General features: G+C 36.2%; 1 protein-coding gene across 5 annotated transcripts in view; it reads right to left on the reverse strand.

The window, feature by feature from the left end:
* The window catches only part of LOC309665542 (uncharacterized protein), a 406,582-nt gene that overhangs the window by 67,571 nt on the left and 322,429 nt on the right, over positions 1 to 16,582 (reverse strand). For 4 of the 5 annotated variants that reach the window (XR_014266485.1, XR_014266486.1, XR_014266487.1 and 1 more), the window contains one exon: positions 1,219 to 15,296. Coding sequence is in view for 1 of the 5 variants with exons in the window: in XM_082472191.1 (XP_082328317.1) it covers positions 14,475 to 14,512 (38 nt within the window). In the remaining 4 variants the exon portion in view is untranslated. Of the gene's footprint in view, positions 1 to 1,218; positions 15,297 to 16,582 lie in introns of those variants that run through there. The other variant, XM_082472191.1, reaches the window with a different exon arrangement.

Here is a 16,582-nt window from a genome sequence, read left to right on the forward strand (position 1 = left end):
ATCTGATCTTTCAGCAGAAACTCTGCAAGCCAGAAGGGAGTGGCAGGATATACTTAAAGTGATGAAGGAGAAAAACCTGCAACCAAGATTACTCTACCCAGCAAGGATCTCATTCACATTTGACAGAGAAATTAAAACCTTTACAGACAAGCAAAAGCTGAGAGAGTTCAGCACCACCAAACCAGCTTTACAACAAATGCTAAGGGAACTTCTCTAGGCAAGAAACACAAGAGAAGGAAAACACCTACAATAACAAACCCAAAACATTTAAGAAAATGGGAACAGGAACATACATATCGATAATTACCTTGAATGTAAATGGATTAAATGCTCCCACCAAAAGACACAGGCTGGCTGAATGGATACAAAAACAAGACCCATATATATGCTGTGTACAAGAGACCCACTTCAGACCTAGAGACACATATAGACTGAAAGTGAGGGGATGGAAAAAGATATTCCATGCAAATGGAAATCAAAAGAAAGCTGGAGTAGCAATTCTCATATCAGACAAAATAGACTTTAAAATAAAGACTATTACAAGAGACAAAGAAGGACACTATATAATAATCAAGGGATCGATCCAAGAGGAAGGTATAACAATTGTAAATATTTATGCACCCAACATAGGAGCGCCTCAATAAATAAGGCAAATACTAACAGCCATAAAAGGGGAAATCGACAGCAACACAATCATAGTAGGGGACTTTAACACCCCACTTTCACCAATGGACAGATCATCCAAAATGAAAATAAATAAGGAAACACAAGCTTTAAATGATACATTAAACAAGATGGACTTAATTGATATTTATAGGACATTCCACCCAAAAACAACGGAATACACATTTTTCTCAAGTGCTCATGGAACATTCTCCAGGATAGATCATATCTTGGGTCACAAATCAAGCCTTGGTAAATTTAAGAAAATTGAAATCATATCAAGTATCTTTTCCGACCACAACGCTATGAGACTAGATATCAATTACAGGAAAAGATCTGTAAAAAATACAAACACATGGAGGCTACACAATACACTACTTAATAACGAAGTGATCACTGAAGAAATCAAAGGGGAAATCAAAAAATACCTAGAAACAAATGACAATGGAGATACGACGACCCAAAACCTATGGGACGCAGCAAAAGCAGTGCTAAGAGGGAAGTTTATAGCAATACAAGCCTACCTCAAGAAACAGGAAACATCTCGAATAAAAAAGAGTTAATACCTATTCTTCTCAAACTATTCCAGAAGGTTTCTGAACTCTAAGAGGCCAGCATCACCCTGACACCAAAACCAGAAAAAGACGACACACACACAAAAAGAAAATTACAGGCCAATATCACTGATGAACAACAACATGCTCAACAAAATATTAGCAATATGAATTCAACAAAACATTAACAGGATCATACAATATGATCAAGTGGAATTTATCTGAAAGATGCAAGTACAGTTCAATATTTGCAAATCAATTAGTGTGATACACCATATTAACAAAATGAAGAATAAAAATCATATAATCATCTCAGTAGGTGCAGAAGAAGCTTTTGACAAAATTTACCATCCATTTACAATAAAACCTCTCAACAAAATGGGTATGAAGGGAACATACCTCAACATAATAAATGTCATATATTACAAATCCACAGCCAACATCATACTCAATGGTAAAAAGCTGAAAGCATTTCCTCTAAGATCAGGACAAAACAAGGATGTCCACTCTCACCACTTTTATTCATCATAGTACTGGAAGTCCTAACCACAGCAATCAGACAAGAAAAAGAAATAGAAGGAATCCAAATTGGCAAAGAAGAAGTAAAATTGTCACTTTTTGCAGATTGCATAATACTATATATAGAAAACACTAATGATTCCGTAAAAAAAAAAGCCTTTCAGAACTAATCAATGAATTCAGCAAAATCACAGGATAAAAAAATTAACATACAGAAATCTGTTGCATTTCTATACACTAATAACAAACTACCGGAAAGTGAAATTAGAAGACAATCTCATTTATAGTTGCATTAAAAAGAATAAAATACCTAGGAATAAATCTAACCTAAGAGGTGAAAGACCTATACTCTGAAATCTATAAGGCATTGATGAAATAAATTTACGATGACACAAATGATTGGAAAGCTATACCATGCTCATGGATTGGAAGAATTAATATTATTAAAATATACATATTACCCAAGGCAATCTACAGATTCAATGCAATCCCTATCAAAATACCGATGGTATATTTTAAAGAACTAAAATAAATAATTATAAAATTTTTATGGAAACACATATGACCCCAATTCGCCACAGCAAAGTTGAGAAAGAAAAACAAAGCTGGAGGTATCACACCTCCTGATTTCAAATTATATTACAATGCCACAGTAATCAAAACAGTATGATACTGGCACAAAACAGACAAACAGATCAATGGAACAGAGTAGAGAGCCCAGAAATAAACCCATGCTTACATGGTCAATTAACCTATGAAAAAAGAGGCAAGAACATAAAATGGGAAAAATAAAACCTTTTCATTAAATGGTGTTGGGAAAACCGGACAGCTACATGAGAAAGAATGAATCTGGACCACTCTTTCCCACCATATACAAAAATAAACTCAAAATTGATTAAAGAGTTAAATGTAAGACTCAAAACCATCAAACTCCTAAAAGAAAACACAGACAAAAGAAAACATAGACATATGCTCTTTCACATTAGTCTTAGCAATATTTTTTTGGATATATCTCCTCAGGTAAGGGAAACAAAAGCAAAAATAAACACATGGGAGTACAACAAATTAAAAAGATTTTGCACAGCAAAACAAAAAGGTAGCAAACTAAGTGGGAGAATACATTTGTAAACAATATATTTAATAAGGTGAATATCCAAAGGTTAATATCCAAAATACATAAAGAATTCATACAACTCAATATCAAAAAAAGAAACAATCTGATTAAAAAATGGGCTGAAGACCTGAAAAGACATTTTTCCAAAGAAGACACACAGATGGCCAACACATATGTGAAAATATACTCAACATCATAAATCATCAGGGAAATGCAAATCTAAACCACAATGAGATTTAACCTCATATCTGTCAGAATGGCTATCATCAAATAAAGGACAAATAACAAGTGCTGGTGAGGATGTGGAGAAAAAGGAACCCTAATACACTATTTGTCAGAATGTAAATTGGCACAGTCACTATGGAAAACAGTATGGAGATTCCTCAAAACATTAAAAACAGAACTACCATATGATCCAGCAATTCAACTTCTGGATATTTTTCTGAAGAAAACAAAAACGTTAATTCAAAAAGATATGTGCACCCCTATATTCATTGCAGCATTATTTATAATAGCCAAGATATGGAAGCAACCTAGGTATCCATTGATAGATGAATGGATATAGAACTGGTGTCTATAGATATAGATATACACACACACGATGGAATATTACTCAGCCATAAACAATGAAATTTTGTCATTTGTGACATTGATGGATCTAGAGGGTATATCATGCTAAGTGAAATAAGTCAGACAAAGAAAAATACCCTACAATTTCACTTATATGTGGAATCTAAAAAATAAAACAAAACAAAACAAAATGAAAACATACAGATACAGAGAACTCCCCAGAGGGCTGGGGAATTAGGCAAAATAGGTAAAGGGGATTAAGAGATATAAACTTCCAGTTATAAAATAAATAAGTCACGGGGATGTAATATACACCATAAGAAATACGGTCACTAAACTGTAATAACTTTGTATGGGGACAGATGGTTACTACACTTATTGTGGTGATCATCTTTAATGCATTTAAATGTTGCATCACTATGTTGTACACCTGAAACTAACATAACATGTACACCAACTATATTCAACAAAAAAGAAAATTATTGATTTTAGTCAGTTGATTTTTTGCATACATAGAGCAATGAAAATAAGTGAGGAAAGGACATATAGTGCATTGCCTGATAGATAGAATTAAGCTAATTATCACCTCCCACTAAAAATAAGTACCATCTGGAAACTCCATATGATTCCTCACTAAATAATATGTGTGATAACCATAATACAAGATTTTATTTCTTCAGATCCCACTTAGCGTTATGTAGGCTTAATTTAACAAAACTCAGCAGAATCCTTGAATGTCTAATTCATGCTGTCAGAAATTTATTAGGAAATAAATGAAGTGTGATAATAGTTTTTAAAGTGAATTTGACAGGTATCAAAGAGAAAAGGTAATATTATTTAACTAATGAATGAAACATTTAAAAATTACGGAATCACTAATTTTAGAGCTCCAGGGGACTTTAGAAATCATTTGGAGCCAAACTCCATATTTTTCCATTAAGCTAACTAAAGACCAGAGAAGTAAATCTACTTTCACAATAAATGTCACACAGTAACATTTTGCACTCCTTGTATCCTAAGAGGTAGTGACAATCTAGAAGAAACCAATCATTATGGAAAAGAGCTCCTTCAGATGTGACATATGTTAAGGCTTACTGTATCAAGTACTTTACATATATTGGCTCATTTAATCTTCAGAGAAGCTCTACAAGTTATGCATTATTATCTCCATTTAATAGCTGAGAAAATTGCTCCAGACTGTAAATAACTTGCTCTGCTATACAGTGAGTGGTGCAGTCAAGATTTGATCCCACATGTCTGACTGCAAATCCCAAACTCTTTCCACTAAGCCATACTGATGGAAGGGATGGCTAATAGAGTAGCCTCATAAGCTAGATGGGAACAGTTTCTCAGTGGTTAATAATAAAAATAATAATAACTCCTTATATCTCAACGGAACTCTAAAATTTAAAGTAAACTCCCACATACACTATTTTATTTGATTGTGAATACAACCTCTGAACTGTAAAATAAATATGAATGATAGGAAAAGTGCACCCACTATTCCTTGCTTACCTAAAACACCTCATAGAATGTATGAGACAGTATCAGTCCATATTATCAATATATTGGACATTAATAATATTCATTGTCTTTCTAAATCAATACCAATATCAGTATTACCTCCTCTTTTTAAAGTCACAATTATGAACATCTACTTGATGGTGGCAACCCATATCACTCAGACAATTTAGTGTCCTAAGAGTAAACATTCGATGAAAGACCTTTTAATAGGAAAATCAGTGTGCTCCAAGAAGACACTTCTAATCTGAAGGCATGTGTCCTCGTGCTAACTGCCCCCCCCCTTTTATTAAAAAGACTGCAGTTAATTGTTGCAGGAGGTGTTCTGCACCGTTCTAAAATATTAATTCTCACCAACAAGTATTAGTGAATGTACAGTAAAAGAGAAGTCTTGACTTGGCCGAAATTGAGATGGCTTTTGTGGGGTCCACAACCTCTCAGGAATCTAGACACTGATGATTTGCTTAAGAGGAAAAGGGATTGGTGAGGAGATTTCTGTGTGGGTTCTGTGACTAAGGAAAATAAAGACGTTCCAGCCTTTAACCACAGTTCAGTCCCATGACTGGAGCTGAAGCCAGGAGGCAAATGCATTTCTAAACTGGTTCTGATGCAGTGAGACTGTGGGAAATATAGCACAGTGTTTGCATCTCAAAGGCCTACAGTTCGGGAGTTCCAGGGGACAGCGTCTGGATAAGGTGGCTATTGGCCAGCAGAGCAGTAGCAAAGCTTTGGTGGGTGTGGTGGAGCTGAGTGCCCCTGACAGAGGCTCGGCGAGGAGCTCTGGCCGCTGGGCAGACTGAGATTTATTCATAAGTATGTGCAAGACGCCCCCAGGAACCTCCAGAAATACATGGGTGAACTTTTCAAAAGGCTGAGGTCTGTTGGGAAAAAGGAGAAGAAACGTGTTCAGTGAAATCTGGGTAGAAATGCTAAAACAACCTTATTTGGTGAGGCTGGTGAGGGAGTCAAATCCAAATACATAATACTATAAAATACAGGTTTTATGACCATAGGTTATTAAAACAGAAATGGTGTTTGCATGTGGTACAGTCCAACCTCATTTGATCTCCGATGAGGAAACTGAGGTCGAAACATTATTTCCTTCTCAAGGTCACACACCTAGAGAGTGATAGAGCCAGAGCTTGTGACCACTGCTTTCCACTGGATCATGCTGCAGCTTTTTCTCCACTGCTGGTCCGTTTCATCTATTTAAAAGAGCTTTGCATTTAGCATTCTAGGGGTTCTTTAAATTTTTGAGAAGTGAGAATTCTTTTTAATAGAATGTGAGCCTTGCAGTTTTAGAAATACTAGTTTTTGTAAATACCAAATGGTTCCCTGAACTAGCTCTTTGAAAAGGCTTTGATATAAAAAGTTCTTTCTAAAATAACTCCTTTGTAATGCCAGCAAGGGCACCTGAGGACAATTTATCTTCCCTATGCCATTCAGCTAATATCCTTACATTTAAAGTGCTAGTACAAACTTGTGATTACAAGACAAAAATGTTGAAATCCAATGCATCATTGACTTGAAAATGTGTCCAGTTAAGTCCTACTGCTGCCTCTGGTCTTTTTTTATCCTTTCAGAATGAAGTGATCTAAAGTGAGAAAAGAAGAATGCCACATGCTGACTGGCAAGTTAATGATAATTTTAAATTAAGTATCATATGCTACTGCGTAGTTAAATATTGAATTGAGAAGTATGTGGCCAGTGACCATCACAAACATATATAGAGAGAGACGTATATATATGTCTCTATATATAGGTATATATATAGAAGCTCAGACTTCCTCTTTATTAAATAACTAGCAGAGACCATCTTCCTTGTCAGCATTAGAATAAGAGTAAGAATTTTGAGTTCTAATTTCAGCTCACTTTCTAATTGCTTTGTGGTCCTGTGTAATTTAATTTCTATCTTCAGTCCTTGGTTTCTAGAAGAGTATGTCTGTATGTGGCCATCCTAATCTAATAAAATACAGTGCCACAGATATTGGTATTGATTTAGAAAAGCAATGAATGAGTTATTGATGTCCAATATAATATGGACTGATAATATGTCTCATACAGATCATGAGCTGTTTGAGGGAATAGTGGATGGGTGCACTTTTCCTACCATTTGGATTTATTTCACAGTTCAGGGGTTGTACTGATGGTCAAATAAAATAGCATATGTGGAAGCTTACTTTAAATTTTAGAGTTCCATTGAGATATAAGGAATTATTATTACTAACCACCGAGAACATTTTCCCATCTCGCTTTTGAGGCTACCGTGCTAGCAGTCCCTTCCATCAGTATGCTTAGGGCTTGCAGTTAGATAGCAGTGCTCTGAGGGTGAATTAGAAGGAGATATTATTCCTATTTCATACTCAAATACTCTATGGGGTACTGATAACTTGACCATGCTTTATCTTGACTGAGAGACAATATTCTATTCTCCTCATCAGTTCTACTCTGTGGTCACTTCTTTCTCCATGAATATAAATCCTAAAATACTGTGTTGGGTTTGAATTTCCAAAGTCCTATCTCGGGTAAATAACTAATACTTATATCCCAAGACTACTTAAGAGCTAAGAACAAAGGCAAAGTCAGGCTCCTCTAGAAGGAGGGTACCACACACTATTGATTGGGAGAATAACAACTCCCCAACACAAATCAAGGGCTGTGAGGAAGGAGAGGAAGATGTCATATGATCTTTTTATTCTAATTATTGACTCAAAGGAGAAATGTCCTATCCTAACCTACAACACACAAACAAAATATGGCAAGTCCAAACAACCGTCAACCCACGGCACCTAGACAAGGACCAGAGAAGTTAAGACGCCTCCTCACAGACTTCTGAACTGGCTGTGGTCTGTGTCTCTGTTCCACTTTGGAGTTGCTCTTCCCTCAATTGGTCATTACTTGATACATATATTAACCATCGGGAATCGAGGCAATCAACGTCATTCTGTAGACAGATGGTGTGCCTTGCCCCTTTGTCTATAAGCATATCCCACCCATTTTCTCAGTTATGGAAGTCTTCCCTGTATTGACTGATGGTTTGTATTATGCATTACAAGCAATTTTCTATCTGGGAATATATCATCACCCTCTTCATGCTTAACATTTTTAGCCAACAGCCTATTCTATCATCATTTGGGAAGTTTAGAATACAGCATATACATATCACTTCCTATTTCTATATTGTATGTTAAACACAAGTTTTCTACAAGCATCAGCTTGTTATCTTTAGTACATTCCGATGAGCCAGCCTGATTATCCTGAATTAATGATCTTTCTTCACCTATTCTTAATGAAACCCAGCTCATCACAATCTTCAAAAAAGCAAATGAGAGATATGAGAAATCACCATATAGGAAGTTGGAAAACTTAAATTCTCTATTTAAGGGGTAATATAACACGAATTCAAGCAAAGGAATAGCTGGAATTCACTCTCTGAACTCTCATGACTGACACTTCTGTTGTCCTCTGTATTCTTTAAGGCTCAGTTTCTGACGTGCTTCCTTTGTCTAGTTGACCAGCCTCATGGGCAGAGAGCACACTCCCATCATGTGAGGAAGCCCACATAGCTCCTAGCAGACCAGGGCTCATAGCAACTGTTTGATAATTACAAATTTAATCTTTCGCACTTACAATGAGTTCATGAAAAACAACTCCTTATGTTGGATTAATAACAAGCTTGTATATAAAATCATCTAGTAAACTCTTTATTAAATAAGAGAACTCAGTTTAACCATCATATTTCCATTTGAAATGACCCTTTTATAAATTGCCGTCTGTGAAGTTTGTTGAACAATACCTCAGTGTCGAGAATTAGTTTACCTGCGTTCAGCAAGACAGCATTTTACCTCCTTCCCATCCATACAATCAGTGGCAATATAATATCCAAGGGGGGAAAAGCATAAAACATGTTTGGATATTGTAATGAATTCGGTTACAATAACACCAAATTAAGCCTATTTTCATTTTGATAATAAATAAGCAGCAGGAGGTCTGATTAGATAACTTGCTTTTACTTTATTAAATTCCTTATGCTACAGTCAGCTGGATTGAGCACTCCCTAGGAGTAAATTCAGAACATTTGGGCCTTGTCTTTACATTCAAAACACTGTGGCTCCAAGTCAGGCTTTTACAATTCACTTTACTTGGGCTGCAGAGGGAGATTAAGAAGAGCTCCCTCGTTCCTCTGCTTGTTTATTACCTTCTTTATGCAAAAGGGTTTTCCTCCCACCTTCACGCTGTGAAATGTCATGCTGTGGCATTAGGCAAACAGAAGACTGACTTGTCCCAACAGGACCATCTCTGTTGTCCAGGACAAATGTCACACAAACATGGGGATTGTCCACATCCCTGGACACTTTAGAGAGAACCGAAACCCTACAGCTCGACCTCCATTTGATCAACACATATTCGTGGCTCTTTCACCTGGGTTCAACAATGCTAATTAATTAAATGTTTGCTTAGTGACCTAAAAGAGTTAGTACACCTCCCAAAGCTTCAAGCAGACACTAAGAGGAGTTCAAGTTTAGCTATAAAGGGAAAAGGGCACTTCTGAAATGTTAGAATCCTTCTTTACAACAGTATACTGCTATAAGAAGGAAAAAAAGGCCCCTAAATAAAACTGAGTCAACTTGAACAGTCCTTAAACAGTTCGTACCACTAACCTGGAGAACATCGACCGCAGCCGAGTCTAATTGAGAGCTTGAATACTCAGCTTTCTAACGGCCCTGCCACTTTCCCTTCGTGGCTTCCTGTTTCTCCTTACATTATGGTGTTCTAAATCTATTTTTGTAGCTGGTTTATTACATTTCATTTCCTAACAGTCGGCACATTTTTGTCTGACTGAAGCCATTTTATGAAGTCAGCCACACGTTATCCTATCATCAATTGCCGGGGTTGTGAATCTTCTTGTCGATTGTCAAGGATTTGATTTTCTCTAGTAAAATGTGCTTTCCTGTGGCAGCTGGACCAGAGCATTCATTGCAGCTGAAAAGAGAAGGCTGAGAGGTAGGCCCAGCCACGAGCCCAAACCCAAAGGGAATGCTGTTGGGTCCCATGAGGGGCCAGGATTCCTTCCCGAGACAAGAACAGCATTTTTCTCAATGTGTTCCCTCTCAGCACATCCTTCTGGATTTTTCGCAGGGCCAAATTCTGGACTGAAGGAGAGAAAGTGGTACCTTCGGACTCAAGAACAAAGCAATTTTGAAAATCATTGGTCAAACTGATTGTAGAGAAAAGGTTCCTGCTACCCGGCAATAGAGTTCATTCACTTTTATTGAAATAAGCACAGGAAAAAGCAACCTCCACTTTTTCATAGCAGTTTTTACATGTTTGAAGGTGCAAAGAGTTCTACAACAAAAAGAAGACGTCGTCGATATTGATAGACATCAAAGAATGATTATGCATTGATGGGATGCTTTGGCTATATTATAAATTGATGTGGATATATTCTTATAATATTATAAGAATATTGATCAACATGAGAAATTTTCACATTATACAGTAAAGTAGGGTGTTCACTATAATTGTAAATCACTCCTCTTCGTATCCCCTCCATTCTCTTGTACTCACTCCATCATACTCATTTTACAGAATGTAAGCCCTGGTTAAATCCAACTGTCTGCCTGTTCCACACCTGCACCTGAGCATCTGAGAATTGTTAAGGAAAAGCACTGAACCTTGCTGACTGATTTCACCTAATATTTTTAAGCACAAATCTCAAGTAGACCCTCAGCACGTGTCTAGTCACAGTCAGTTGGTCCTCCCACATGCTAAGATATTATTTCAGACCTTCTCTTTATCCAAACTGCAGATACACTCCCTTCACTCCTCACTCCCTCTCTGTTAGACAATCTTCTAATCACCTAATCTGCCTATTGGCCTCCCTACATGTGTGTGTCAATACTCTCCTTTCTCTCCCATGCTTATAAAAGGTACTGTCTTGAATCTTTTGTAAATCCAAACATTTTTCTCAGCCCCTGGATCCTATCCTTTTTTGCTCTTTCAGGATACTGCTCCTGCATTTAACCTCTCACCCACCTGCATCATTCTCCCTCTCTTCCCCTCCCTTCCCCTCCCCTCCCTCCTTCCCTCCTCCTCTCTCCCCCCACTTTATGTATATATGTATGTGTGTGTGTGTGTGTGTATATATACACACATATATATCTGCAGAATCACCCTGCCCCATGGTTTAAGTGTATAGATATTTAATGACAGTACAACACACAAATTATATCTTCAGCTCTGATTTCTCTCCTAAACCATATAGATTTGTATAAATAAATAAGATTCGTATTAACTGAGCATCTTTTTATATATAACGGGAAATTCACATCTATTATGACCAGAAGAGAATTATGTACTCTCCCCTTCCCCCCAGACATCCTCCCCGCCACTGTTCTCCTTCTCAGGAAATGATACATCATTGCTCCTGCAGCTCATGCTGAAAAACCTGGAGTCATTTTTTTACCACTCTGTTGCCCACAGCCTATGTCCAATCTGCTAACAAGAACTGTAGTGCTATGCCAAAATACAATTAACAGCAGCCATTCCTTACCAAACACTTCGGTTCACTCTTATCATATAGAATAGCTTTCTAACTGGTCAAACATTTCTGCTTTTTTCCCCAAAGGTCACTTCTGCACAGTATCCAAAGTGATCTTTTTGTAACATATTATTCACGTTATATCACTCATGTGACCAAAACCATCCAATGACTTCATACATATTGTAATGTTATCCATTTCGTTATATTTTTCTTTTTAATATATTCATGGTCATATGAGACATAGTTCTCTGCAACGTTTTTTTAAGATGAATTAATTCTTCCATTCAGCAAAGATTTATTGAGTGCCTACAACATTCCAGGCACTATACTAGCCTCTGGAAATACAAGGATGGAGAAGGAAAGAAGCTTGTAAGAAGTTACACTATTTCCTCAGCTATCTCACAGCACATTTGTCCTGTTGACAAAAATAATACACGTCCACCACATAAAATTTGGAAGATACAGAGAAGTATACAGAAGAAACGTAATATACTACATGGTTATATTAGTATTACTTTCATTTGTCCTCTCATGCCTTTCTGTATTTCACATACTGTACTATCCCTGTGGGCATAGCCTATGTTCTCTTCATTCCTTAGTATCCAGGTCAAGACACTCCATCCCAATTGGGTTTTGGAATTTACTACAACCCTGAGCTGGATTCTCAATGGCTGAGATCACTCTTTATCAAGGTCTTATACCCTAGGGAGCCAAGCTTATCCTTCTGTCTACCTTTCTAGAGAAACTTCCCTTGATGTATATATCACACTAAGTATATCCAGTGGCTACATTGGATCTATCTCTAACCCTCAATCTAAAAAGCAAGAGAAGCTCCAAACTTTAGGCATGTGTCTTATGGTTCTGTTGATTGAATCTCCAGAGTAAGCAAAGGAGAGGGGTTGGTGGTGGTTGTTCTTTTATAAAAGCAGCCAGATCAGATATCCTGGGGGATTTCTTGGCTGATTCTAAAACTGCCATCAAGTTTGTGGGGCCACTCATGAATATTAAGAAATAGAAAACTCAAGCATAAGCACGAAAACTTCAAATAAAATCAAAAGCCCTGTGAGAATGTAGTTTTGCGGCAGAACTACTGCACAGCCTGGAGTCATAAAAGAGAAGCACCAGGGAACTGATTAACTAGGACTGTAGTGACAGTAAGCCAGAAAATAGGTTTTCTCTTCAAAGGCAGAGAATCTGATAGCCCTGAATGATACAGTGCAATGCCACACGCCTCACGGACACCAATTTAAATCCAAGCAGGGTCAGCTGTCAGAGCAGAAGTCATTTGCGTCCAATAGTGTTTTATTAGCACATGTGAAATGTTTCAGTGTTCTGAACCCCACTCTTAGGGGATATGACTACATCAACAAGAATGTGGTGGAAAGGGATACATTAGGAGTTTGGGATGAACATATACACACTACTATATACAAAATAGATAATCAACAATATGTTCTAGACAATAGGACATATACACACTACTATATATAAAATAATCAACAATATGTTCTAGACAATAGAACATATACACACTACTATATATAAAATAGATAATCAACAATAGGTCTGCTATACAGACCTACTGTATAGCACAGGGAACTCTACTCAATATTCTATAATAACCTATATGGGAAAAGAACCTGAAAAAGAGTGGATATATGTATATGTATAACTGAATCACTTTGCTATACACCTGAAACTAACACAACACTGTAAATCAACTATACTTCAATATCAAATAATTAAATTAAAAAAATAAATTTAACAAAGAATATTACTCAATTTGCTCTCAGTTGGCACTCCAACAGCAAACCATGTCCATATAATACAAGAGACTAGCAAATAATGAGCAGTGGAGAACCTCGATTTTATAATAACTATACTAATAGCGATAGCAAGGTGTTTTTGTACCTTGTATTTATGTACTGCTTTACATTTTATAAACAACTTTTATGTTTATGATTTCTTTTAGCAACTCTATGAAATTAACTAGTTTACAAATTATTATTGCTTTTATTTTATGGAGGTGGAAAATTGAAGTTCAGATTTGCTAAGTAACTTGCACCTTGATTTGTCTCCTAAATTCAAATCCTAACCAGAACCAGAAGTGAACTAGCACTCAAACCCAGGCCTTCTGATTTCAAGTCTACTGTTCTTTCTCAAACAGCATGTTGTCTCTTTTAAGGGCATTTGTAACAACTCAGTTCTTTAGAAAAAAGTAATTTCATCAATTGGACAATTTAGAGAATAAACCACTGTCCAGACATTTTTTCCCTAGTGTAGAAATATTATGTTCTTTCATAGTAAAGCAATTATGCAGTACTTTCAGAATAATCAGTTGAGCATGCTATGACTATTCACTGTAGAAAATGTATATTTGTTCTTTCCTCAAGTTGATAATAATAAAACCAGTAATTAAATAACAGCAAATGTTTATTGATTGCTTGACATGTGACAGTATTTTTAAACCTCATAACAACTTAACAAAATGAGCATGATATCCTGTTTTTCAGATAGAAACTCAAGCATAAAAAAGGTTAAGTAACTTGAATAAGCCCAGAGAAAAAGTAGCAGAGCTGGGATACAAGTCCTATCTGATCTGATTTCAAAGCTTGCAATTAATCATTACACTTTCACCAAGAGGATAAGAAGCACATAGCAGAATCACTAAGGAACCTTCTCTGAGAATAGTACAAGGAACACCAAACTTTGAAAACCTACATTCGTTTTATTTTTTTAGGGTTCATCTGATCAGAGAAAATATGCAATATTATTACCTCAAGTACTATGCTATTTTCCCAGGAAAATGATCCAGTAGTATATATTTTATAAATACAACTAACGTGATATACTGAAACACCAAACAAAGTGTGATATCAATTTAACAGCAAACATTCATTGAGTGAATACTGAATGCAAAATACTGTGAACTCTATGGTCTTAGCAATACGAGGAATTCGAGACTAAAAAAATAAATAAATGGACATACCTGCAGCCTTGGAGAGCCCTTGGAGGAACTGTTGCAAGCTACAACAAAACACAAATGAAATACAAGTTGTGAAAGCCATGGTTCTCAAATTTTAGTGGGCATTGGGAGCACCTGGAGGACTTGTTAACAAATAGACTGCTGAGTCCCACCCCTTGAGTTTCTGACTCAGAAAGCCTGTGAGGAGTCTGAGAATTTGCATTTCTAACAAGTTTCCAGGTGATACACATGTTGCTTGGTCCCGGGGCCACACTCAGAACCCCTGTGATAGAGGTTCAACAGAATTGTAAGAGAGCATAGAGGAAGGTGTGATAAGCCTTCCAAAGCAGGAGCAAACTTCATGGAGGACTCAGCCTTTGAACTGTGCTTTGACAGAGAAGCAGAATTTCAGATATTGAGAGGTAATTGCTTCAGTCTCAAGAAGAGGCATAATCCTTCAGGCTCTTCTTTCTCGCATCTTAGTGATCTGGTGATTCTACTCTTGCAGAATGAAATGAAAATTATGAAACCATGTCTCCTTGCCCAACAACTCAGTATACTTTGATGTTTTCTTGGCTTCAACCAATGTACTGACACTTCCGAAAGGAATGAAAGAGCAGTTTTAGCGCATTTTAAGCCTTATTAAATTCCTTCTTTATTCCACGGCAAATAATTCCAATTTCCTCTGAAACTGTATGTTTTGTTTTACTTGGTCCTCACCTGACTCTCACATTCTAGGGATGATTAAGAATGTGAATGAGGTGTTGGTCAAGTTTTCTTTTGCAGGTTTGTTTGATTGTAATGGCTGAAATAGTCACAACGTCCCAGGTGAGTATTCTTCTTACTCTTATCCCAAGAGGCGAAAAAAAAAAAAAAGAAATGGAAACATTTCTAAAAGCATTTAAACCGTGTGCTGGAGCTGGAGAATTTTAATCAAAGGGATAAAATACTGACTTGGGACAACAGTTTTGTTCTCAATTCCTCTATCATTTTACCACATGATTCTAAAGAAGTAATTTGAGTTCTCACTGCTCTAATTTTTGTATTTGTAAAATAGGGATAATATTTGCAATAGGGCTTAATTAATGGTTGAAAATGATTTTGAGATCACTGGGAAAGAAGAAGAAAATACTATTTCTCTTCACTGAATTTTGGAAATCAAACAAGAGGAATTTATACTCTTTCAGCAACAAACCCTTAAAAAGGCATTTTCCTACTACTAAGTTGCTCATTGTCATGACAAATGTGTATTAGACTCCAATATTATCAAGTACATACAATCATTTCTACTAATGATTTTTATTCCATATCTCTTGCAGATGCAACAACCAGGTGGAAGATAATTCAAGTGCTATCAGTCTAAGCATTAGAAAACTTTTTCCATAAAGGGCCAGGTAGTAAATATTTTAGATTTTGCAGGTCATATAGGAGCATGTGATCACAACGATCATGCTTATGAGTCATGTTGAAAAGTGGGACAAAGTATCACCACTAATCATCATCATTTTTAATTTTCCCATAAAAAGCATCAGCATCCCTTTCCTCTTCTTTTACTCAGATTTAGTCAGTAATAAATACTGAGGTAGAATTCACTACATAAATCTTTGCTTTTTTTGTTATAAAATGAATTGTTTTTTTTTTAAATAATACCGTTGTTTTCAAGTTCTGTTTGGCTTCCCAAAAATAATTTATTAAATCAAGCTGGTTGATTTCAGTATCCCAAACGCAAACCATTCTGTTTTATTCATATTTTCTTTTATTTTGCCTGCTGCTTTATTACTTGTATTTCCTCATGAGCCTTTAGAGAAAATAATGTTATTCCTTCAGTTGTGCAAATTGAAAACCTATTTTTAAAGAGCTGTGTCCCAGCCATTTTGATTATCCTACATTCTATTCCTCTCTTCATTTATTTAAAAAGAAAAAGACTATATATAAGCCCCCATCTCTCTCCTGAGTGTTGTAGAAGCCTGTTGTATTCTTATTAACACTTTTACACACGTTTCATTTTGTTTCCTTATTGCAGTGATAGCTTACCTTCCTGTTTACTTTACTGTTTACACCTCATTTAAGAAGTTTTGTCTAAAGTGCTTTATATAAAAATTCTTAATTGGGTCTCCTTTTTAAAAGATATA

This window comes from Balaenoptera physalus, assembly GCF_965194825.1.
Source record: "Balaenoptera physalus genome assembly, chromosome: 8".
NCBI lineage: Eukaryota > Metazoa > Chordata > Mammalia > Artiodactyla > Balaenopteridae > Balaenoptera > Balaenoptera physalus.